The sequence below is a fragment of the Cricetulus griseus genome, chromosome 7, assembly GCF_003668045.3.
Source record: "Cricetulus griseus strain 17A/GY chromosome 7, alternate assembly CriGri-PICRH-1.0, whole genome shotgun sequence".
Classification (NCBI taxonomy): domain Eukaryota; kingdom Metazoa; phylum Chordata; class Mammalia; order Rodentia; family Cricetidae; genus Cricetulus; species Cricetulus griseus.
Genome location: NC_048600.1, coordinates 50,175,629 through 50,200,994, shown reverse-complemented (window position 1 = coordinate 50,200,994; position 25,366 = coordinate 50,175,629). Strand labels below are relative to the sequence as shown.

General features: G+C 44.4%; 1 protein-coding gene across 1 annotated transcript in view; it reads right to left on the bottom strand.

Moving 5' to 3' along the window:
• Positions 1-25,366, bottom strand: part of Slit3 (slit guidance ligand 3) — a 575,059-nt gene that overhangs the window by 517,021 nt on the left and 32,672 nt on the right. Inside the window, exons 2-3 of the mRNA XM_027425222.2 lie at positions 10,191-10,262; positions 4,431-4,502 (exon numbers count right to left, since the gene is read on the bottom strand). Coding sequence (XP_027281023.1) covers positions 4,431-4,502; positions 10,191-10,262 — 144 coding nt within the window. The remainder of the gene's footprint in view (positions 1-4,430; positions 4,503-10,190; positions 10,263-25,366) is intronic.

Below are 25,366 nucleotides of genomic sequence, written 5' to 3'. Positions count from 1 at the left end.
TTTCTTTCCTTTTATCCCTCATTTGAATTATCGATACAGCTTGTCACATACCTGCCCCCTCTCCCTCCCTTTGGCTATTGCATTTCATACTATGCTTTTTAGAGGATATCCTGCTGATTCTAGCATCATTCTCGATTTTAATAAGGCAATAAACATTAACACCATTATCGCTTTGTAGATAATTAAGGGATCTTTGATGATTTTAATTCTCCCAACTATTGTGTTGCTCTTGCTATCCTAGGTTGTTTAAATCTAGACTAATCAATGGCATGTCCTCATCTTTCATGACATGAACTCTTGGAGGAGATAAGGGTGGTCACCATAGGGAAGGGCTTGTCTACTTGTTTCCCTCCTGGTTTCTCTGAGCTTCATCCTCTTGGAACGTTCTGGACAAAACAACTGGGATCTACATAAGGCAGCTTTGACATAAACATATTAGGAACAGTATTTCACAGCAGTGGTCTGACATTTACATTCTATCACACCAAGGTCATGCTGTGAAGTGTCTGGCATCCTACCTATCCCATCATGAGGACTACTTCACTTTGGCACCAGTGAGTTCTGGGGCTGGAGAATTCCTTCTTGGAGGATGTCCTATGTATTTCAGATTTGTCAGACTACTTGGCCTTTACCCTCAGTTGCAAAAATCAAAAATGTCTCCAGGCATCACCAAGAATCCTCTTGGGGCGAGGGGGCATTTTATTCCCAGCTCAGATCTACTGGCATAAAATAAAACTTCAAGTATTTTTAGTGAATATCCCTTAAGTATCTACACTCATTCCTTGTTCAGGGCTCTAAGATTCCTAATTCTGCCCCTAATAGAATCACTGTTCTGAAGAGAAACAATTTGGAAAGAAGAAGTGAAGACATGGTGTTCAACACTATGAGAGGGATAACGAAGCACTACTATCACAGAAAGGTGTGCGAGGTTGATATGTGGAAAGCCTCATCTTAAATGTGAAGGGTTAATAGGCCATGGAACCTTTAAGAGGCAAGACCAAGTGGGAGGTGACTGTGTGGGGTGGGGTGGGGTGGGGGACAGAAACTTCTATAAGAGATTGATACTAGCGTGGGAAAAGTGAGTTTGTTGTTCTCCTGAGAACAACATGTGTTTTGTTTGTTTAGTTGGTTGGTTTATCGAGACAGGGTTTCTGTGTGAAACAGTTCTGGCTGTCCTAGAACTCACTCTGTAGACCAGGCTGGCTTCTAACTCGCAGAGTTCCATCTGCCTCTGTCTCCCAAATGCTGGGATTAAAGGCATGCACCACCACCACCCAGCTTCTGAGAACAAGTGTTTTCAAAAAGAAAATAAGAGCAAACCTGTGCCCTCCTGCTCTCTGGCTTCTTACCTCTTTAAATAATCTCTTCTTATGTAAGCGCCCATCATGATGCCATTCACCATGATGCAGCCTCTAATGGGGCCCTCATCAGAGGCCTGGCTGATACTTTTGCTAGCCTCCAAAAGTATTAATGAAATCAACTTTTCTTTATAAAGTACCCAGCCTCAGGTGTCTTGTTATTCCAACAGGAAAGGATATAACAGAGAGGGCACCTAACTCAGTCTAGGGGTCTTCATGGAGGAACAGAATTTCAAGTTAAGTCTTAAAATGTTATACCCCCTTCTCTTTCCCAGTGAGCCCCCAAGAGAATAAGCCAAAAATAAAATATTCAGAATGAAAATTATCCAAATCCATTTACTTTTTAGGCTGTTTTAGAACAGAACCAATAAAAATATTCTATTATGTAACACAGAGACATGGGTAAGGAGACCCTGGAGCGTGCTACAGATGGCACAGCCACCATCTACTTCTTCAGTGGTTAATAACAAATATATTGCATTTACTTATTTCATGTTACTCAGTGTGACTGAAAGCAGACTGCTGAACAGAAAGCAGATTAACACCAATGAGGAGGATTCATCTCTCTCTCTCTCTCTCTCTCTCTCTCTCTCTCTCTCTCTCACACACACACACACACACACACACACACACATCCCTACCTTCTTGCTGACTCTTGATGCCCATCAAATGACAGAGACTCCCATCTTCCTGCCCAAGTACTTCTCCAGCTCCCATACAACAGAAGTCAGACCATCTACCTACCCACTAAGCTAGCATCTACCTCCTGTCATAGAACTCAGTCACTTTTGTCAGTCTCCCCTGTAGTTTAACTATAGTTCCATGGCTAGTTCACAGGATGTAAGTAAGGATGGATATGGTATATCTCTTCCCAGTCTCACATGGGAACTTCCCTACTCAATGACATGATGCATTTGTACATTGCAAACCAGCATTAAAGCATGGAAGGTTACTGCCTCTGAGTCTGTACTTGGGAGAGAGACAGGCCCTACCAGGAATGTCCATATTGAGTTTGTAGAAATTAAAAGTAAATTTCCACTGTGCTAAGTCACTGAGATTTGAGAGTTTATGTAGTATTGCAGCTAGCATTACCCGCCTAATATACCAAAACACACAAAGAGCCAGGTTTGCTCAGCAATTGTAATCCCTTCAGTTCCCCAGACACGCATGGTATTTTGGCCTTGTTCACCACTCCAAAGCTAAGAGACCTTTGCCAGAACATTTCCCCAAGCCTCCCTGGAGTTGAGTGGGTACGTGAGAGGCTATTTGCAGGGCCATCGCTAAAGCTTACACTTCATCCAGTGTCTGCAACACAGGGATATGAAAGGACGTGGGCTTTGATGTCAGACAGATGTGGCTTGGAATCTTACCCAGCCCTGACAATTCCTTGGCTTAATCTCCCTGGGCTTTTGTGTCTTCATCTGCAAAATGAGGGTAATCACACCTCATTGCTGCTTGTTGTAGTTTGGCAGTGGGGTAACAATAAAAGAACTGATTGCATGTGAAACACACACACAGTTGCTGGTGTCTCCAAAGCCCTCGCTAATTCCCTCCCCACAACCATGAAATTAACAAATTAAGAATTTATTTACCCTTCTAATCACAAAACTAAGCAAGAGGCAGCTTTTTTCACACTGGACCATGTGTTTATTTTTCTATGTAAATGTTGGTTATTTCACAAAGAGGAACAAGGTTCAACAAATACTTTTATGTTTTCTTTTGGTCCAAAACCAGGAGAACCTAAATTTTAGAAAACTTAAAAATCAAAATATAAACAAAGATAATGTAATTTTTCTAAATAATTTTTTTTACTACATTTAAATGTCATATTTTCAAACTACTGACAGCAAAAACCATGCTGGAGTTTGATCTGGAAGAAAACAGTGGATGAGACAGTCCACACAACAGTGGGAAGGAAAGCATTTTTCTAGGTTGTACTAATCCCCATGAGACAAGGACCTTCTCCGCTGCCATGTGGCCCTGGATATAATGACTTGATGGAGAAAGGATGACACATTATAAAAAAAGAAAGTTGGGTCTGGCAGTCCATTTCACCCCAGCAAATCTCCATAAAAGAGACTCGTCTCAAAGCAAGGAAGCTTTGGCAACAGGAGGGATAAGCAGAGCTCTGTGTGTGTGTGTGTGTGTGTGTGTGTGTGTGTGTGTGTATGTGTGTGTGTGTGTTTTCTGGGTAAGCTGGCAGAGCCATGAACTGTTGCAGTCCCAGCTCCCAGTACAGAATGAAGCTGAAATCTCAGGGCAATGGGGCTGCTGGGGGAGGCACTGATGAGAGCCGCCCACAGGCATGACTAAGTGCTCTTGGGGACAATCCCCACTCAGAGGGCAGAAAGCAAATATCCAGATGTTATGAGCTGTCAGCTGTGATTAACCGAGGAAAGGTGAAGCTGCCCACTTAACCATCTGAGCAACCTTCCTCATCAAAGTGACCCCAGAGTTTTCTGCAAAAGCATTCATGGGTAAAATAAATGGAGGCTCCATCCAACTCCCAACTCCCTACTTCTTTTGCTGCCCACCCTCTGATCAAGTCAGAACAGCAGCCTATTTTAAACCAGTGGCAATGTGTTCTCTCGTGGAAACGTGTGGGTTTCCTGAGACAGGCTGGCGCTCAGAGAAGCAGGCACGAGGAAGGCTGCGCCCACTCGCCCATCCTTCCTCTCCCACAAGAGTACCAGGAGGAGTCTCAGGAGGAGAAGCCTGAGGAGTAGAAGACGATCTGCTGATGGCTTCCATACATTAGCTCACTCCTATGGGAAAGGAGAAGCTGAGGCCTGGATAAAAGCAGCCCCACGTGAGGAAAGCAAGGTACCTCAAGCCCAGGAAGAAGAGATCCAGCCCCAGATGCTGGCCTGCCTCTGTGTCCTTTTTAGAACAGTTTATATGGATCTCAGTGCCTCTGTTACATGTTTCAAAGTAACTTTAAATACAGATAAAACATTTCATCGAACATGGAAGACTTCTTTTACCAAGGCCACAAGACCAACTTACAAACCAAAACAAAATAAATGCAGAAAACATTTTTTTCTTAAGGATACAAGGTTGTGCATTACTTACAATCGCTCCAGCTGCTTCAGATCCTGGAAGGCACCTCTCTCGATGATGCTCACCTGATTGTCTTCCAGATGCCTGGAATCAGAAAAGCAGCCAGGGTCAAGGACTAAAATGGTTAGGGGCCCCCATAAGAGGCCTTAGGCTGTGCAGCCACATCACATATCCCCTCCTAGGAATGCTGCAACTCTCCAATTGGAATCACTCTGTTGGGGTATAATCACTACATCCCAGTACGGTGTCACGGTAAGCAGAGTTCCACCGCCTGCACACTGCTACCTGGCAGATTGGCTTCCATGTCTCTATTTTAAGAATGTACCCAGCAAATGCCCCCCCCCACCCTGCACTGCAGAATGTTGCACAGAAATGGAAGAGGTAAAGCTGCTCCTTGGAGAAAACACACACATTCAACACCTCTTCCTTTGGAGCTCCCTCCTCCAAGGATTCAAAAATACTTCATTGAAAAGGGCCTCCCCTGCTCAACCTCACTGAAAGGAAAGAGTTACTGTGAAACAGCGCTGTGCATAAGACGGCTAGCCTGGACCCAGGGATTCCTGCATGCAGGGCCAGGCTCATCACAACCTCCTAGAGATAGGGACTTCACAAAAGTCATCCCTATCCCTATCCCCAGCCACAGGATTTATGGACCTCTAAGTTCTCCCAGCAAGTGATTAAAAGTCCTAAACACTCTGCATAAGTGAGCTTGATCCATGCACGTGGTTCACCCTAAGAGTTGACCATACAATGAAACATTTGTTTCCACAACTTACCAAGGAGAAAAAAAGCTTAAATTGGATTAGCTGAACAGAGGGGACGCAATGATGATGCATTTATTCTGGGTGGGATATGGGCCAAGAAATGACAGGGTCTGCATTTGGTGGCTGTGTGGGATTTGGTGGATGTGTGTGTTGTTTCTTGAGAGAAGGAGGAATTCGGGAAGGGCCACAGTTTCCTCTGGAATGGCAGAAGCATGGCCTAGGGAAGGGTGCATCTTCACTCCAAAATAGACCTTCAGGATGACCCCACCTCTTGGGCACATTTTAGCCTTAAGGTTCAACCTTTGTGTTTCTTTGGGGAAGTCCTCTCTTCCCAAGGATTAAAGATGAGAGCCTCACTTCCTCACATTCGCAGGCCAGCACCATAGGCTACCATGTCAGCCTACCGAATGAGAAACAACTGTGGGCCCAGCACATACTGACTTTCCATAAAGGAGAAGGTGAGTCAATGATGTGAGGTTTCTATCAGGGCACAAAAGGGTAATTTGTTAGGCTCAAATATGTAACACATTTGTGTTTACAAGTATTAACCGACCAGGAGGGTCAGCCTGTTCGTCAAATCCTCAACTTCTGAGACTTCCCATTTTTGTGACTTCTGTCCCTGGCAGGCCACTTACTTCCAGGCCACTCACTTAACAGATAAGAACACAGTAGCTAAGAAACTTACCCTAGGGCAACCACACGCTAAGGAGAGGACTTTCAAGCCCCCAGTCTACTTTAGGATCTCTGTCCTACTTCTTACTGGATGGTGGTGTTGTATTGGACAAGCTAGTGATCATCTTTAAGACATGGCTTCCTCATTTGTAAAATACAGAAAATAAGACATCACAGAAGCACTTGTAAGAATAAAAATGGAGTAAACAAATCAAGCCCAGTATCTGAAGTAATAATCTGTAATTTTTAATAAATGTTCCTTTCCTCCGCTTCCCTCCTCATCTCCATTCTGCCATATGGTAAGGAGGCCCTGGGAAGCTAACAGACTTTTATTAGCACATTTACTAAACAGGGTGTCAATTCAATACTAGTGACTAGGGGGGTTGGTCAGCCTGACTTTTATAATCAAGCAGTCAACCAGCGCTGGCTGTCATTTTCTCCAATGAGAACAAGGACTAACTCTAGAGTGGCTGAGTGTCAACCTCCTGATTTTGGAGGTGCTAAACTCTGTCCTCCTAGAATGTATCTCTTAGTTTTATATTCATTATGATAACACCACTAGTTTTGGTGAAGAAACGGAGATGTGTAAACATGAGTGTGAGCTTTCTATCCCTGCTCTACCTTGCTCAGGACCTGGGAATCTGACTTGCAGTGGCTTTTCCAAACAGCTTCTTGGCCTTTACTTACTGTTGGCTTCAGCCACTCAGTTTTACTAGCAGGAGCCAGGAACAGTGGAAGGACAGTGGGGTTGGGAGATTTGCCCTTCTATCTCCTGACCAAACCACTCCAGGGTGACTGTGTCCTTCTACTTAAGACTACAGATGCTTTTGTTGGGCTCTAAGATTCAGTTGCTCTCATTGGTCCCCAGTGAGTCTAGGCAGTCATGGCTCTGTCATCACTAGGCTAAGGAACTGTACCATCTCTTCTTGGAGTCCCTCCTCCCACCCATACCTCTGTCAATGTTAGCTCTCCTCATCTGCCCTCTGCAGTATCCTTTGGTTCCTGTTGGAAAGGTATCCAGGATGCTTTTCAGATGACTTCCTAAACCTATCAGAGTCAGTCCAGCCTCATGCCCGGCACTTAAAAGCTCAGTAAATACTACTTAACAATAAAAGCACCTGTCAGTGGATAAGTGAGCCACAAAACCTGCACAGAAACGTCAAGCAGCACTGCAAACTAAGGGCATGTAAGGAGGCTATTGATTCAGTCCTAGTTTACTGGCCAGATGCAGGAGGACATGGGATCGAGGTCAGGCTATGTTTTAAGCTCCCGCAAGGGCAGCCCAAGGCTGGTGTCTGTTCTGAGTTAGGGGGATACAGACTGTGTTCATTTTCAGTTCTTTGGCACTTTTTTCTTTTCTTTTTTTCTCCACTAGGTTAGAATCGGAAATGGTCCTCATGTGATGACGGCTGAGGCGGGGTTTAACTCTTTTATTAACCCCATTTGGGATAAAGCTGGCTCCCACATTGTGAACATGGCGGAGTCCTTAAATGGATTACTAAGAAAAAGGATATAATTGATACCAACAGAAGAGACTTTTCCTTGCTCCCAACCTGTGGGAGAGATGATTGTCGCAGGCAACTCCTACATCTCTGCTTCATTTAGGGAAAATCTCCCTGGGATGGGACGGAAGTTCTACAGCCTCTGTTCTGTGTCTACCCCATTCACCTGCACCATATTAGCAGCTATAAGGCATTCTGCATGGAAATGGGGGGCAAGCTCAAATTATTCAAGACTATCGAGTCTTTTATTGCTTCCCCATAAATTGTAAATAAGAAACAGACATGGGGAATATGCCAGGATGTGATGAAAGCTTTTCAAAAGAAAATAAAAAAGAGTTCTCTAGGTTACTCAGCTAAGAATAGATGGAGGGAAAATGCGATTAAAATGTTTGGATATTTTATTGGTGTTAGAAGGCTTCTCAGCTATTCCACCTAGCAGATTTCTTTCATAGAATTAAAGGGCCACTTGAAAGGGACTGTCTGTGAGCTGATAAGGGAGATAATGAAACAGATCTATTAACAGTCGAAAAGAAGGGGTAAAAGGCATTTTGGTATTGCTTATCAAAACAGAAGACTGCACCAATTAACTCAAAAGATAAACTGTAGTCAAAGAAGTGCTGTAGACTCTGCAGAAGACATTAATGTCATCTTTTGTGAGTATTTTAAACTTTCTATTTGCAGAGAGCAGATATGGAAATTGGAATTTTTATTAGTCTCTCTGATGCAGCAGTAAGAAAATCAAAGGGTTATTTTTGACTTGGTTAGAAAAATGAAGCAGTAGGTGACTTGTATGAGAAAACATCTCCTACAGATACAAGTGGAAGAAATGGGGCAAAAAGACACAAAGCAGAAGCCTAAACACAGTTTTGCCTTTTAAATCAGCAAATGACCTAGAAGCAGCAGTCTCCTGCCTTTCTTTTTAATACAAAGTACGCTAAAATTGAACCAAGGAATCCCTCATACCTATGCCAACTTCCCTTCTGATGGGTGTAAGCCTGATCACTTGACATTCACACAGGTGCTCGGAGCCCAGGAAAGGCTCAGCACAAGGGAGGTCTTTGCTCTGATGACCAGGAGAGATCATGTCTACGGAGGGAGCATCTGGTAGCTGGAGACCCAGCACCGGATTCCTGCATCCCTGTGCACTGGCCTGGAGGAACACACAGGTGACACTCTGCACACCAGATCTGCATGTCCTCCCCCCTCTCCCTCCTCAAGAACCCATGCACTGGAGCTGCACTTCCTCCCCTCTCCTCCCTCCTCCCCATCCTCCTGTGTGAGCATGCATCCTAATTCCAACTCCTCTGTCGCTCACTATGTGGAGCTGAGATTCCTTAATCCAGGGCTGTTTCCTCTCCTGCAACGAGGGGGCCATAATAATGCCAACGTCATATCTTCTGTCACATGACTCTGCACCAGGTCCATGGCAAGTAACCAAATAAATGTTGGTCTCTGTCAGCATTAGCATGATTACCACCACTTCTCAAACAAGAAATCCACATTACCAAAGCTCTGCTTCACAAGTGACAGGCAGTAATCAAACGCTGCTTGGGGAAATGTCAAAGCCCCAAAGCACTCCATGTCTCACTAGAGTTGAGAGGACCTTGAAGTGTTCACTCCCTAGGCTGCTGAAGGGAAAACTGAGATCCAAGGGGATACAGGGATTTCTCCAAAGTTACATGAGCAATTAATCCCAAATCAAATCAGAATCTGAACACTTCTTGTCCCAAGGACAACATCCTGTTCTGTAGAACTGTGAGTAGAAACAGGGATGTGGGAGACTGGAGAGATAGCTGGGGAGTTCAGAGTACTTGTTGCTTCTGCAGAAGACCCCGGTTCAATTCCCAGCACTACCAACAGGACAGCTCAGAACCATCTGTAACTCAAGCTCTAGGGAGTCTGATGCCTTCTTCTGACCTTTGAGGGCACCAGGCACACATATGGTGCACACACATACATGCAAGCAAAGAATTCATACACATAAAATGAAACAAATCTTTAAAAGTATGTGCTAAGGGAGATGGAATCTGGTAGCAATGAGTAGCAGTAACCGCCAATAAAGATGAGCCAGCCAAGATTCCAGGACACAAATAACATCAAAGCTGGGATCTAACTTCTCAAGCTGCCCTCCTGGGCAGGAGCCACACTATGGGTAGAAATCAACAATAAGGAAGGAGAGAAGGCAAGAGAACCCAATTGTTCCACTGTCATTTTTCTGAATGTCAGACTTTTCAATGAACAGTTTACAGGCATCTTCTTAGCAAACACAAACCTAGGGTCAGGTAAAAATTCTCCAATATTCAGAAAGGAAACCCACTGGTTCTTGTCCCCCTATTCCATCAATGCCTACTTCAAATTCTGCAACCTGTCTGCACAGCTGTGAATGGTCAGCAAGGATTCTGCCCTTGCCTGGCCCTCTCCATCTCTCCTCCCCTCCTCTCCATTAAGCAGGAAGATAAATAACATCTGTCCCAATTGCTCTTTTAATGCACAAGCTGGGGAAGAAATTATAATCTCTGTGGAAGGGAAGCATGGTTAGTCAACCTGACATTGCTGTCATCCAGGAAGCAGGGCATGTTGACTTAATTCATTTATTGCCTTCTGTTTTTCCTGTCACTGGAAGCCAGTTCTTCTATTGATCTCACCCAGCCAGCAGCATCCAGCCATACAATTTGCTATCTGTGAACACTTGGCACAGTAACGAAGGGCTTTCTGCAGCAGAAGCATGAATTCCTATGGCCCAATGCTTGGGAATGTGATGTCAGGGCAGTGCAACATTTCACAGGCTGAAGAACTGAAAATGAAAGCTCATTGGCACACCATCTGCTACTTACAAGACTCGGAGATTCTTCAGCCCAGCGAAGTCCATCTTGGTGATCCTGGTGATGTTATTTCTGTCTAGGTCACTGCAATAGAAAGAAAATTCAGGTCAGATTTTGCAGGTTACACTTACAGTCTATTCAATGCAGACTGGCTTGGACTGGGGGGACGCTGCCTGTCAGAGGGAAGGCAATTCCAATGATTAATGATATCCCTTGAGCATGCCCAACTAACCTTAAGGAAATTGTATGGAATAAGCTATTCATTATGTATGTAGCAGAGCCCAGTTACACTTAACTGCCTGTCTTTTGTGGTCCCTTCATCAAGGAACAAACATATCTCTCAGTGTCCCCAGCCCCCCAATTTTCAGATTAACTTATGCAACTAGAGCTGAGGACTCCTCTCAATTCGAGAGGTTCCTGGGAGTAGGAGCTGACCCAGGCCAGGCTTTTTAATCCTTCAATCCCTTTCACTGTTTTAGGTGCATGATTCAAAGAAAAACTCTCTGTCCACTGGGGTAGCAAAGAAGCTCAAACTTCCCAGAAGTCATCTAGCTATCACTAAAGGACAGTGTTCCAGACCCAGAAAACGAAAAGAGACATTCTTCATGCTGTCTAACATGTTAGTGTTTGGATCTGCTCATGTTGGAAGCCAGATACTTCTGCATTTTAGCATGTTGTGAGCCAATCTATCCAACTTTATTTTTATTTCGGTTTAAACCAGCTCAGACTTCCCAGAAGTCATCTAAAGGACAGTGTTCTGAACCCAGAAGACGAAAAGAGCCATTCTGCTTCTATTTCTTGAAACCAAAAGAATGGTCACTGGCTTTGATACATAGCTAGATAGATACAAATAGACAACATAGTCTTGTCTGATAGATGGAACTTGTCTAGCTTCTAACTAATTCATACATTCCCTGCATTTAGCATCTGAACAGGTGCCAATACAGTCGAGCCTGTGCAAAGAATGTAGTAAAAGCTAATTCCACACAGTAGGCAAAGGCAGCTGCATGGATGATTCCTGCCTCAACTCAGAAGCTTACAAACATTTGTCATGGGGGAGCTGAAAGCTCAGTGTGGCAGTTACTGGGGTAAAGGTGAGGGAGGCACTGTGGGTGGTAGGAAATCAAGGTTAAAGGGGAACTGAAGTTAAGAAGAAACCCGTGAACAACTGGATAAATATTCTGTATTCCCTAAAATCACCTACAAGCCCTAGATGGAAAAGGGGGGACCATAAATAACATTACAATTCTTAACATGGAAGCTGAAGAATGACTCCCTACATATTGTGTCCTCCTGATGAGAAGGAAGATTTTAGGGTTTGAGCCTGTGTAGTTTCTACAGGCTGTCTGTAAATTGACAGTTTATATAGTGTCACCAATTACTCAATGTACAGAATCTGCTTTGGAAAATGTGTTGTTGCCTGATTTCATGGTACAAACATCAGAATACACACACACACACACACACACACACACACACACACACACACACACACACACGAGAGAGAGAGAGAGAGAGAGAGAGAGAGAGAGAGAGAGAGAGAGAGAAGGGGGGGTTGGTGGGAGGAGGATAGTAAATCTTACAGGAACAGTGCTATTATGTATCTGTTGTTAGCAAAGGCATCAAGATACGCTACCTGTATTACCAAGTGTCAGCTGACCAACAACACATCTCCAGAAAGACTTGCGAGTTACAGGCTTGCATTAGAGCAGTGGTTCTCAGCCTTCCTAATGCTGCAACTCTTTAGCACAGTTCTTCATGTTGTGGTGACCTCCCTTCCAGCCATAAAATTATTCTGCTGTTACTTCCAAACTGTAATTTTGCTACTGCTTTAAATTATAATATAAATATCTGATATGCAGGATATCTGATACATGACCCTCGAGGGGTTGGGACCCACTGGTTGAGAAGTATTTCGTTAAATGAAGAGAAAAGCAGTTTCCAATTTTTGCACATTGTATGAGGAACAAACAATCAAGTCTGAGGAGGGGTAACTCAGAAATTACAGTGAGATAAAAACCAAGCAAGTCCTTGGGTAACCTCAACTAGACTCCACCTCCCTTTCTTCAGCTTCTCCCTCCTAGAACAGCCATCCAAACTATGTCTTAGTTTGTGATGGAGGACCACGCCATTTCATCTTTGCTACCTTTGTAGGGTGTTTGTGAAGGAAGGGTAAGAGGGTGCTGAGAATAGAGAAGGACGCCGATGCCAGGATCGCAAGCCAGTAGAGAGACAGCTGGGATCCAGCAACCTCTCTAGCATGGGAAGCACTCTCCTCCACTCCCTCCAGAATCTGGATAGATGTGCGGGGACCTTGACAACTGGGAATATGACAAAGCTGCTAAGGGTTTAATTACCAGGACACAGCGTGGGACTGCAGCAGCTCATACTGCCAGCTGCTGCACTGATATTTTCAATTAATATTCATTATGAGAAAGGATGCCGCATGCCACAGACGCGCTGAGGACAGGGTGGGGTAGGGTATACCATGGGGGTCCTCCCACAGTCATGGAACTTAATTCCTTGCCCAACTACCTCCTGAGTGGCCTCGTGACTAAGGATTGGAGTGACACACATGACCTCAAGAGCTTTTTTTGAAGGTTAATTGAGATGCTGTACTCATGATGCTTACTCACCACTTACTAAATTCTCAGTCTCAGCTTTTGGGGTTACTCTAACTAGTTGAAGTACACTCTACATACATATACCATGAAGTTTTAGTTCACCAAAAGAAAGCAGCTACCCCATTCCCCAGGCACCATGTTGTAAGCCATTATATTTGGTGTGATCTATTTCATAACATTAAAGGTGTAGAACAAAGAGAAAAAGATGCCTGTTGAATATTTAATCCACCACTACGAGTGGCTCTGAATGGCAAAGGTGACTCCATGGCTGTTGCTTTGAGACCCTCAGCTCTGTCATTCTAGTCAAGGATGGGTCAAGGAAAAAAGGCATGTATGTCTTCTGGAGATGAGGTAAGAAATGTCCCCTTTCTCATTCTCCGTCCTGTAAAGACCGCTTAACCAAGGATGTCCACCCATCCAGGTGGAGCTTACAGAAGCGTGGAAATCACTATGGGATTACATTACTCCATTCACTGAACACTGGCAGGCTAGTAAACTGTCCATCAAAGCACTTTTGTGAATGCACAGACTGCATTTCCAAGATTTCCTGGAGTGTGACCATGTGACCAAGTTCATAGCACTGCATGATGGGCCAAAATAATACATGATGCCTTCAGGGCAGAGCCATAAAATTCCCTGCTCAATGCTCCACACACACCTCTCCTTAGCCTGTATCTTGGGCTGGATTCAGAAAATAGTGGAGGACTCCCAAGGTGGCACATGGTTTGAGCCAAAATCCCTGGGTGACTTCATGGGACAGAGGTGCCTTCCTTGCCTCATGATTTGTACACATCAGACTCAGACATAGTCCAGAAATAGTTTCAAATCCAGGGATTGTTTGTTACAGCAGTCTATACTATCAAGTGCAATGTCTTAACTTTCTTTTTTGGGTTTTGTCTCAATAGATATTATTGTTTCCATCAACAAATGAATATCTGTAGGTGAACCTCCTAAAGAAGGGCTCTCTGCTGAGCCCGCACTATGCACCAAGCACTTTGCTAAGTGCTTTGTGTACATCTCGAATCCATCAGCCATTGTTTATTATCTCACTTTTCACACAAGGAGACTTAGTCTCCTCTTCTGCTCTTCAGAAGATTTTACCCAGAGAGAAACTTGGCCATGAGATCACATGCCAGTAAATAAAAATAGGATTAGAAGCCAGATTGTCTGAATGCAGAGGCCAGGTGTGTGCATGCATGTGTGTGTGCACACACACAAGGTCATATGCTCACAAGTGTGCCTATGGAGGCAGAAGTCAATATTAAGTGTCTTCCTTTGTTCTCTACCTTATTTTGTTTTGTGGCACAGTCTGGAGCTCGCCAATTGATTAGACTGTCTTGGACAGGAGCCTCTGTCTTCACTTTGGGGTCTTGAGATTACAGACAAACACCATGATGCCTAGATTTTTGCACGAGGGGATCAAGACTCATTTTTGCATAGCAGGCACTTTACACAATGATCCACCTCCCCAGCCCTATAAAAATGACCCTATAGGCAAGGTCATTTTTAGCCATCAAATCCTGATGCCCATCTATCAGGAGTCTAGGCATTTTTTCAATGTATAAAGTTATCTACTACATGGGGTGGGGATGGAAAATATATAAACAAATAGAATGAGAGAACATAATTTCTCATCTCTCTATCTTGATAAAAACAAAGGAATATACCTAGTGGCTTGGTTTTCCCCAGCCCCAGCTAAAAGAGTACAGTTCCTGCCCTGTCTCCCCCTGAGGCTGGGCAGTAGGAATGCTGAGCCTCCCTGCAAGCACAAGGATGCTCTCTAATCTTTGCCCATGGCTGGTGTCTCCCATGCTGCCTCTGTAAACAGACATCACCATAGCAATCTCCTGCATTGTTTTCCCCATCTCAACGAATGAATCATAAACCAGGGTTGAGGCTTGAGTTCTGTGGTATTTTCACATCTGTTTGACACCTTGGGTGGAGTAGGGAGGAAGAGGAATTCAGAGCAACACTGGAAAAAAATGAAACAAAAATAACATCGTCTGGGCCCAGCTCTTGTCTCTGCCTTGGCACAAGCACACATGGACCACTTTCCTTCTTTACTCTGCAACATTCCTACAGATCTTTCTTTGAGTCACAGCACATCTGGGAAGATGGAAGTGCAAAGATCTACTCCCCGTGAAACAGCACAGCGTAGAGAAAAGAGATATCCAAAGAAAAGCCAGGGGATGTGGGTTTGAATCCCATCTTCCTCACTAGCCAGGGGCTGGCATTAGCAAAGATACAACTTCACTCAGGCCCAGAAATGACAACCACTGCTATGACACTCCCAAGATCTGACCACAAATGTCAGCTATACAGGATTACCTGGAGGCTCAAGACAGAAAGCATATGAGGAAGTGGTCTCAGAAGAACCCGTCGAGCATCGGCAACTGGTAGGGAAAGGATGTGGTAGTGCAGGTTGGGATGAAGTTGAGAGGACATTTGTCTGGGATGGAGAAGCACAAAAATGACCCCTACCTCACAGCAGTTCAAATTACAATTTCCCCACTGTATAGCAGTACATAGATAATCATTCTAGTTTTTAACAAATTAGATGTGATTCGATACTTAACAGCTTGTGGTAAAACTGATTCTGGATTAGATGATTTTTTGCCAACTTTGGGCTGGTATGTTGAAAGTAGACTGGTTAAGCCAGACTGTACAGAGGGTAGGTGAGTAAACACATTTCTGACCTTCAGTACAGTGAGATATAACTCAAGTCATCATAGGTCAGAAGCACCTGCATACAGAAGACATCCCACATGTTCAGACTGGCCTTTTAAACCTGTCTGCTCCTTACACGACTCTCCATAGAGTTGCCTTCTGCACCACAGAAGGGAAGACGGAGTCTCCATCTAAGAACTGAAGGAGATGTCACACACAAAGACAGGCTACACAAGCAGAGACAGGAAGTTAACTCATATTGGGGTGAAGTCTACAGGGTACTGTGAATGTAAGAGGCTGGACAGTCCTGGACAGTTTTCAGATCTAGGATGGATATATTCTGGGATATATTGATTTTTAAAAGTTGATTTTTAAAAATACAGACTGTAGCTTGGCCCTTGTTCTCAGCATTTTGGAGTCGAGCTGAAATAAACTAAGTCATAAGATACTTGGAAAATATGTAAAATGAAATGTTGAGAGACAGGAGTCTACATTCCACAGTGAGTGGGGCAGAGAAAGAGTGGAGATCAACTAAATCATAAGATACTGAGAAAATATGCAAAATGAAATGTTGAGAGATGGGTCTACATTCCATGGTGAATGGGCAGAGAAGGAGGTGTCGAGAGAAATAACACTTAGAGCAGAAACTCAGAGAAAGCCTTTTAGAAGAGAGGGCAAGGGAGGACAAGGAGGGGAGGGACCTGGTGACAGCAAGGGTAGGGGTGTGAATTACAAAGCAAGGAGGGACTAGGCCAGACAGGAAGCTCTTAAAGCCTTCAGATGGTGGAGCAATACACCACCAGGTCTGATAGCATGGACTTGGGACTTCTGTCCAGAAACTGAACAAAAGGGGCCAGGATCAAGGTGTATCAAAGGGCCTTGGCCTGGGTGTCAGTCACCGACTGCACCTTTCCCATGCAGGGAAGTGACCCAATGGCTCACACTGGGCAGTCTTGGGAGCTCTTCCATCTGCCAGTAAAGTGGGTGGAGATGGGAAGCAGCAGCAGAGGAAGGGCACAGAAGTCATTCTCCTGGGGCTTTCTCAGAGAGCTCAGCCAGCTCAGCACACTTTTCTGCCAAAGGTCACAGCTCCCTCCCTGGACTGTGCCCATGTCAGCCTCCTGAACACTTAGCTTCCTCTCCCTTCTCCGGCCTTAGAGATGAAATCTCCTCCACTGTTTTACGTCCTGGGTTCCAGAATGCCTCTGTGGTTCCCTGAACTACACCTATGCCCTGAAATTGTTCAAATGTAAATGTTTCCTCCATGGCTAACTCGAAGCTGAGTTTTCCATCTGGTTTCTGTTTCCTCTCGATATATCATTCACGCACTCATTCGTTTATGTATTCATTCAACAAGCAGCTCTTCCCCACTAAGCTGCTGGGCTATAACATATGCTAGGAAATAACAGTGGCGTGGGCCTTGTCCTTAAAGAGAGCAGTTCATGAGGAACAATTAAAGGAGCGATTGCCATCAAGTGTGGTAATGTCTATGCCACAAATTAGAAGGGCCAGATAACAAATGCTTTTGGATTTTGCCTGCCATGTTTTCTTCCTTCCTCCCTTCCTTCCTTTCTTGCTCCCTCCCTCCCTTCCTTCTTTCTTCCTGTCTGTCTTTATATACATATGGGTGTTTTGCTTGCATACATGTCTATGGACCACATGCCTGCCTAGTGATGGCTGAGGCCAGAAGAGGGTGTTGGATGCTCTGGGATTGGAGTTACGGATGGTTGTTAGTTGCCACCTGGGTGCTAAGAATCAAAACTCGGTCCTCTAGTAGAGCAGCCAGTGTTTTTAATTGCTGAGCCATCTCTCTAGCCCCTGGGAGTCATACTGTCTATCACAACCATTCAGTTCTGTTCTGTGGTGTGAAAACTGCCATTGACTTAAATGACTCAGTAGGGGGCAAGGTATGGCTGTATGCAAATAAGACCTTATTAAGAAAAAGAGGCCAAAAAGGCTGAGTTGTCCCTGGGACCATAGCTTATATACCTCTGCTCTCTTACTATGCCAGAGGCATAAACAAACCCTAACAATGGAGTTTGATGGGAGAGTGGTGGCTGTAGGTAGAGGGGAGATTCCAGCGAAAGGCGGTATTTTAACTGAGACCTCAAAAATGAGCTGGGCATAGTCAGGATAATGTGAGAGAGAACAAAAGGTTTGGAAAGAAGAAATAGCAAATATAAAAGCCCAGAGGCACTGCCTTAGGGTAAATGCAAGCAGACTTTTTTTTTTTTTTTTTTTTTTTTTTTGGTCTCTTCAAGAAGGATGCAAAAGAGAGCATATCTCCCCCTCCCAACTTCTTCCTTCCTTCCTTCCTCCCTCCTTTCCTCCCCTGACTCCCATCTCCCTTTACCACCTCCTCACTTCCTTCCTTCTTCCATTCCTACAACAAATCTTTATCAACCACTACTCTGGACCCACACTATGTTGTGGTTAAGGCTAGAATACTAAACAACAAATTCCCTTTAAAGAAATTTCAGTTCTCTTGGTGAATATGGAAGGCAGATCCAAAGTCTTCCTTCTCCTTCAGGTGGGCAGGACTTAGTGACTTGCTTCCAACCAGTGCAATACAGGAAAGGAAATAGGATTTTTTCTGATATATTTTATGCCATTTTGTGCACATCTTTCTTCAGGGACTCGTTCCAGCTGTGCTGAAGCAAGTGGCCACATTAAGGAAGTACACATGGCAAGAACACAGGTCAGCCTTGACATCATGCAGCTGGGCATGGGAACTGACGACAGCTAAAAACAACCTGAAGCCTTCAGTCTATCAGACCTCAAAGGAAACCATCCTCCAACAATAAGTCCATGAAGTGGAAAGAGTCCACAGCCTCAAGCAACACCATGACTGCAGCCTTGTCAGACACTGAAACAGAGGCCCAGCGGATTCTGAGGTAACTAGTGTGTACTGTTTGAAGCTGCCACCTTTGTGGTGAGATTGTTAGGCAGCAAGAGGAGGCAAATGCCATCGGAGACCATAAACAAATGACAGAACTAGGGATTGTGATAACTAAATAACCAGACAATAGCTTCAGAGGTGTCATGGAGAATAAAGATGGCGTGGCTACCTTGTATGGGCCAGGCGTGGGGCCCTCTATTGAATGGAGATATTATGTCTGAGACCAGAGGAAAGGGAGCAGCTGAGGGGAGGAGAGACTGAAGGGAGAAGGCTTCAGGTAGATGAACATAAACAAACAGACCCTGAGGGATGAAGGAAGCAGAAAGAGCCGGATAGAACAAAAGGGTAGATAGCATCCCATGGGCTGTCTTAGGCCTTGCACTATCAGAACCACAAAAGGGGTCAGCAGGGAAGTGACTTGAGTCTTTAGTCATAAGCCATCTTCCCTCAGAGCAATTCTGCCCCATTCAACACAGTTAACTTCCCACAAATGAGTGCTTGGTACCACTCAATAGCTCAGTAGCGCTTCATCCAGGTGGACCTCATCCACAGTCTACCTCGCTGATTCTTCCTTCCTCCAACCTGCAGGCATTACATCCCGCCACCAGGCTAGACACTCTGCCCACACATGTGTTTCTGTTATTTCCTGGTCTCTAAAGCCCTCATGTCCTCTCACCACCCCAACCCCCTGCTGTGTTATGGGTAGAATTATGCACCCACAAATCTATGCTGAAGCCCTGACACCGTGCTAATGTGAATGCAATTGTACTTGAAGCAGACTCTGCATTGATGCAATCAGGTTCAAGTGAGTTCATTGGGATGGGCTCTAAGTCAGTGGGGTTATTGTCCTTAAAATATAAAGGAGCAGAGACACAAGGATGACCCTGCATGAAGGCAGACACATAGCACCAATGACTGCCAACCCCTGCCCAAAGCCAGGAGGAAAGCACAGGAAAGTCTTAAGTGTGGCCCGCCAGCCCTCCCCCCATTTCCAATTTCTGTTTTCCACAACCTAAAAGCAGAAATGTCTGTGGTTTTCAGTCACCCAGGTGTCTGTCCCAACAGCTCCTTAAAACTGATACTCCCTATTTTCAGGCACCCCCTGTGCTCCCTAGTCTGCCACACTTCTTCCTTTCTGAACTCCCGAACTCCTGGGTGGCTCAGCCTCTGCACAACTCATTTTGGTCTTTCATCACATTTCCTCTCACCTCATGCACTGCTGCCTGCTTCCTGTGTGCCTGACTTGGCTCCCGAAGGACCAAAGAGGATGCTCCCCACACTTCATGCAAGACACCTTGGATGAAGTAAGGCCCCTTGAGGACACTCAGGGAAATGTGTAATATACTTGTCATCTCAGGGGCATAAAGCAAAGGATATTTTGCTGGTGGTGATGGTCTTTTTTTTTTAAAGTGTATTTCATAGTTTGCTTTTTAGTATTTTAGTGTTTTCTGTGGCAATTATGTATTACATATGTGGGATGGTGGTCATCATCCCCCTCAAGATGAATGCTCAGAAAAGAGTAAAATTGTCTTAGTCATCTTAAGAAGGCATTGGGGTAGATGAATTGTGCCCCATCTTTATCCTCTGTGTATATACTGTGCCCCATAAACATGGCCACAGGCAACTCTGATAGAGACAATTTCCCATGCCCTCCAAAAACTTACCAACAAAAGTAATTCATCTGACCTAAGACCCTGCCTAGCGCTAGCTAAAGTAAAAGGTAGAAAGAAGTCTTTCAAGATGCAAATTGGGCCATCTGCTCAAGACATGTGATGAGCACAACAGCAGTTCTTGGGAGCCAGTCAAATTGCCCTGCACCAGAGTGTGTCATTCTGTCTTTGTCCCAGCCCAAGGACTTCATGTCATCCACTCAACTACCCTGATGACAGAGAAGAGCCAGCATGTGTTCCAGAACCATCCAATTCCCATTCTACCAGGTCTCAGGCAGCTGTGTTTCCCTGTGGATCCCTCACAGAGTTCTCTCACCCACCAGGAGGCATTGTTCAAGTGTTCTCTGAATTCTGCACTTCATTCTCATCACTTACATAACCAAACACAAGTTTTAAAACATACGCATGCATTCAGGAAAGAAATGGCTGAATTTGATTTAAAAAACTGGCTTCACACTACCACAGTTGTTCGGGAACTGAGCCTCCCTGGGCTACATGTCTGACTTGGCAGCACTCTGGCATATCTAATTTTACACCTGCAAAAGCCTGCAGCCAATCCTGTGCACATAGCTACCTATGGGGGAAGAACAGGCCAAACAGAAGGGGCAGGCAAAAGGTCTCTGGGCGTCTGGCTGGAGTCACAGGAACAGGCAAGAGGTCTCTCCTCTCCTTCCTTGCAGCAGGAGCACGCCCTGCTTGCTTTAGCTTCATGCTCTAGGACAAAAAAGGCCACCATGGGGATACAGCAATTGCTTTGCTGAGGAACAGAAGTAGAAGTTGAAGACTCTAGCCCCCGAGTGAATTCCTACCCACAGACCTGTTTTGTCTAGGTCTCCTTTTGATTTTCACATGTATAAATTAACTGTCAATTTTGGACATTTTGGACAATTCTAGAATTGTCTGGTCTGTCTTCTTCCCTACTACCCCTGCAAAATTAGACAATCAGATAACTCTGGACCTTTGTGGCTACTGCAAGCTAGTACTAAGAGACACACTGAAGAGGGTGAGAGCTTGAAATGCTCCAGCTGTCCTATTTGCTTACTGGTGCTGCTACAAAACACCATGACAAAAACAACTCTGTGTGTGTGTGTGTGTGTGTGTGTGTGTCAGGGGAAGGAGGTGGGTTGGGGGGGGTGTTTGCCTTACACTTTCAGATTCCAGAATCCAGTATTGAGGGAGGTTAGGGCAGGAACCACAGAGGAACACTATTTACTAGCTTGTTCAGCTACTTTCCTAATACAGCCCAGGCCCATCTGAACATGGATAACAATGCCCAAGTTGGAATGAACCCCTCTACATCAATTATCAATGAATAAAATGCCCCCAAAGACATGCCTTCAGGCAAATCTGGTGGAGACAATTTCCCAATTGAGGTTCCCTCTTCCAAGGTAACTCAAGCTGTGCCAAACTGTCAAAAACCAACAGGACATCAGCCCACCTGATGTACTCTCCTCACTTGGCTTATACACTTGGTTCCTACAGGCATTTGAGTTTGAGCTCCCACTGAAAGCATGCCCTAGAACTCCCACCTTACCAATGGTGATTCCGTTTTAGGCAAGTTACTTAGCCTATTCATCCAGAAACTTCTGTTGTTGTTGTTGGGGGGGGTGGCGTATGTGGAAGTCAGAGAACAACTTGTGAGACTCAGACCTCTCCAGACAAAATGTGAGCACATGTAAAGGAAGAAGGTGAAGATCAGACCTTCTTTGGCACCTCATTAACACTGGAGAGACACCTCATTAACACTGGAGAGGCACCTCATCTAACCTATGGCCCTGATGTCACCCTCCCTGATCCATCACAGGCACAGCCTGTAGAGAGACTTCTCCCTCTCTGTGACAAACCCAGAACATTACAACCCTCACTCTCAGAAAAATAATCTTTCCCAAAGCCTTCTCAAGATAACGCAGGCAATCTACTCTTTTCTGAGTATTCATCTTGAGGGGCTGATGACCACCAGCCCAAAGGGCTCACTTGGTATGTCCAGAAGTCTCAGAAGGTCTTTTTTCAAAACCTATCCCCACACTGCCTGTGGGAGCTTGTGACAAACTGACTCTCCAAATGATGGGAGGCAGCAGCCCCAAATGCCAGAAGTATCTGGAGTCTGCCTTTGGAAAACTGGCAAACAAATAAAGGGACCATGCTATGGCAGACCCTGCTATATGTTCCCCTAACTGCTTCATTTTCCCCCTCGGCAACCCACAGATGAAACTTCCCACACCCTTTGCATGTAAGTGGGACCATCTGACTGATTAAAAGAATGTGAATGGAAACAATATATGCCACTTCCAGGCAAGGCCATAAAACACCCTCAACAGCATTACCCTGTCTTCCCCTTTAACTTCTCATCCTGCCATGCAGAGACCATGTGTAAAAAAGGTTGGTTTCCCAAGATGGAGGGAGCCTGGGATCCTGAGTGACTGTTGGAACATGGGCCACACCCCCATACAAGCCTAGACGCTGTGATAATAATAAGCAGCAGTATTGGTTTCCCATTCTGCTGTGGAATCATTTGTTTCTGCAGCATAGCTTAGTCTATGCTGACTGATAGGCAGAACACCGACAGAGCAAAGAAGGGCTGAAGACTTAGGTACCCAGATTTTTCTTCCTTTCTATATATGGCATGAAATTGGAAAAAGTTCTCCTCCATCTTAGAAAAAAAGATTAACTGATTGAGACACTAAGGCTGTGATGTTTAACAATTCTTATTGGCTTTGGACTCTGCTGTTTTCTTCAACAAGATTTTAGTTTTGAAAGTATATATAACTCCAGTCAATTGAGGTACAAATGCTACAGCCAGCTACATGGGGACCTGAGTAAATTTCTGCTAAGTGGGTAATTATTATGGAAGAGACAATGTGTACTGACTGACTTTCCAACTTATGAAGTCAATGAGGTTGTCCCATCTTATAAACGAACAAGTAGAGATTCAGGGAGATTAAAGCACTTGTCTAGGGTCACAAGCTCGCAAGTAACATAGAAGCATTTATATCCAGGTGGTCAGGGTACCAGATGCCTAAAAACTAAATAACTGAAGCTTGAAAACCTGAAGGGTGACACACACAAATGGAAATGTTTGCTCAGGATATTGTAGTACTATCCCATCATTTTAGCTAAACTACTAAACCCCACCTTCTTGGGATCAGGACCATGCTTTGGTTATACCTCAATTCCCCAGGGTTCAGCACAACATCTGGCATATAAAAGACATAAACAAACAAACAAACAACATCAAAAGTCTGCTGAATGGTGGAGTCACCTGAACTTGAGCTCTTAAAAATAACTTTTTTTGTTTTAAAGATTTGTTGTTATTATTTTTATTTATGTGTATATGAAAGAGAATGAATCCCATATGTGTGTAGGTGCTCAGGGGGTCAGAAGAGGGTGCCAGATGCCCTGGACCTGAAGTTATAGGTGGTTATGAGTCACCCAACATGGGAACATGGGTGCTGAGAACTGCACAGGTCCCCTGGAAGAGCAACAAGTGCTCTTATCTGCTTAGACATTCCTCCCAGCCCCGATACCATGCATTTTAATTGAGTTACATTTGAAGACATCTTGAAATGCATTGTGTTCATCATCCAAGTTGAATATTTTCATAAGTCAATGAAAGTGTCATTAATATTTATGAGTTAGATAAGTCAACATTGGGACTGCCTATGGCAAATCACTAAAATCAGCCTGGTAGCTAGAGCCACAGACACTCATGGTAGCACCAGTGTCAAGGGAGTTACTCACAAGGAGCATGGTTGCTCGTTATGTCTTTGTGAGTGTTGATTTTGAGACAGGATTCTTTTATGTCACCCAGATGGCCTCTGAACATGTAGTCCAGGCTGGCTTCAAACTTGTGGTCATCCTCCTGCCTCAGCTTACCTAATGCTAGAATTACAATTGCATACCACCATCTGGTCCACCTGGGTCTCTAACCATTTCCAAGTCTGAAGCTATTTGTGAGACATGTTATGGCTGTACTTCAGAACAGTGCAAACCTCCAAGTTTAGCCAGGCACACAGTGCATATGTTAAGAACTTATACCATAGGTGCACTGATCACTTTAAGAAAAGAGGACGGAACAGCCCAAGGAATGCAATGATTGCTGCAAGAATATAAACATGGGTTGCACTGGAACTGGCTACATGCTTTGTATAAACACTAATAAAGTGAGTTCAGGCTGAGCTGTGACTTTAAAGGAAATTCTTCCCCATAAACATGTCCTGCCATGCCCTAATAACTCTTTAATTTGATGCACATTTGGGAAGGATGATGCTAAGTAATCACAGAATAATGTTAAGGTCTGTTGCAAAGGGGGCGGGGTGAAGTGATGCAACTTGGAGCTAACACTATCCACCAGAAAGTTGGCTTCCTTTTTTTTTTTTTTTTTTTTTTTTTTGGTTTCACACATGGAGGGAATTTGCCAAGCGACACGCAGGAAATCAGAGGCAGGTCTCTGCAGGTTCAGCACAAGGGTGCCATTTGATGGCATCACGTGAGTCTTCTAGTCAGTCTTTATCTGGGGATAGTATAAGTGGTTTCCATTTGCACATGGGTCTCTCTACTTCCTAGAATAGAGCTCTTGCTTTTTGATGACACCCAAAGCTCCCTGAGGAAAGAGAATGCTTGCCACTTACAGAAGCATCCACAAGCTAGACACAGCTCTGAATCCCTGTAAGAGGGCATAGTGGCATGAAGTCAGGAATAAGTAGATAAGTGGGTAGCTTAGAGGCTTACAGCCCATCTTATAACATGCTAATCATGTGGTTTTGGGAAACCATCCTTGTCTGCAAAATGGCTTAGTAGCCTTTGCTGATCCTTAGAGGTCTTGTGAGAAAACCAAATGAGATCATGTGAAGAAAAAAAAGGATTTGATAAATTTTAAAAGGCTTGAATAAACTAGGAACCACTACTGCTAAGAAAGTAAAAAAGAAAAAAATGGCTAATGACAGTTTTTCTGTGTATTGTTTTCATAATGTATCAAGTTCTATTCATTTCCTTTAAGTCCTCCTAGCAAACCTATAATACACTCATCATTGTTATGCCATTTTGTGTGCAAGTAAGGTTCAGATAAGTTAAGTAACTTGCCCCAGTTCAGACACATTTAGAAGCACTGCCCATACAGTAATGGTTCTAAAGGGCAGACCTAGATGTCTCAGTTCCTGCTCTCAGCTACTACGTTCTCAAGAAACTAAAGACATCAGTTTACTAGCCTGTGAGCAATGAAGACAAGGGGTCTCCAGCAACCAGTGAAGGGCTAGAAAGGTAATCAGGCGATGGCAGTTCGTTCCCCTCCCTAACCACCTGCTTGTAGACTAACTCTTGCCATTTGTCTAC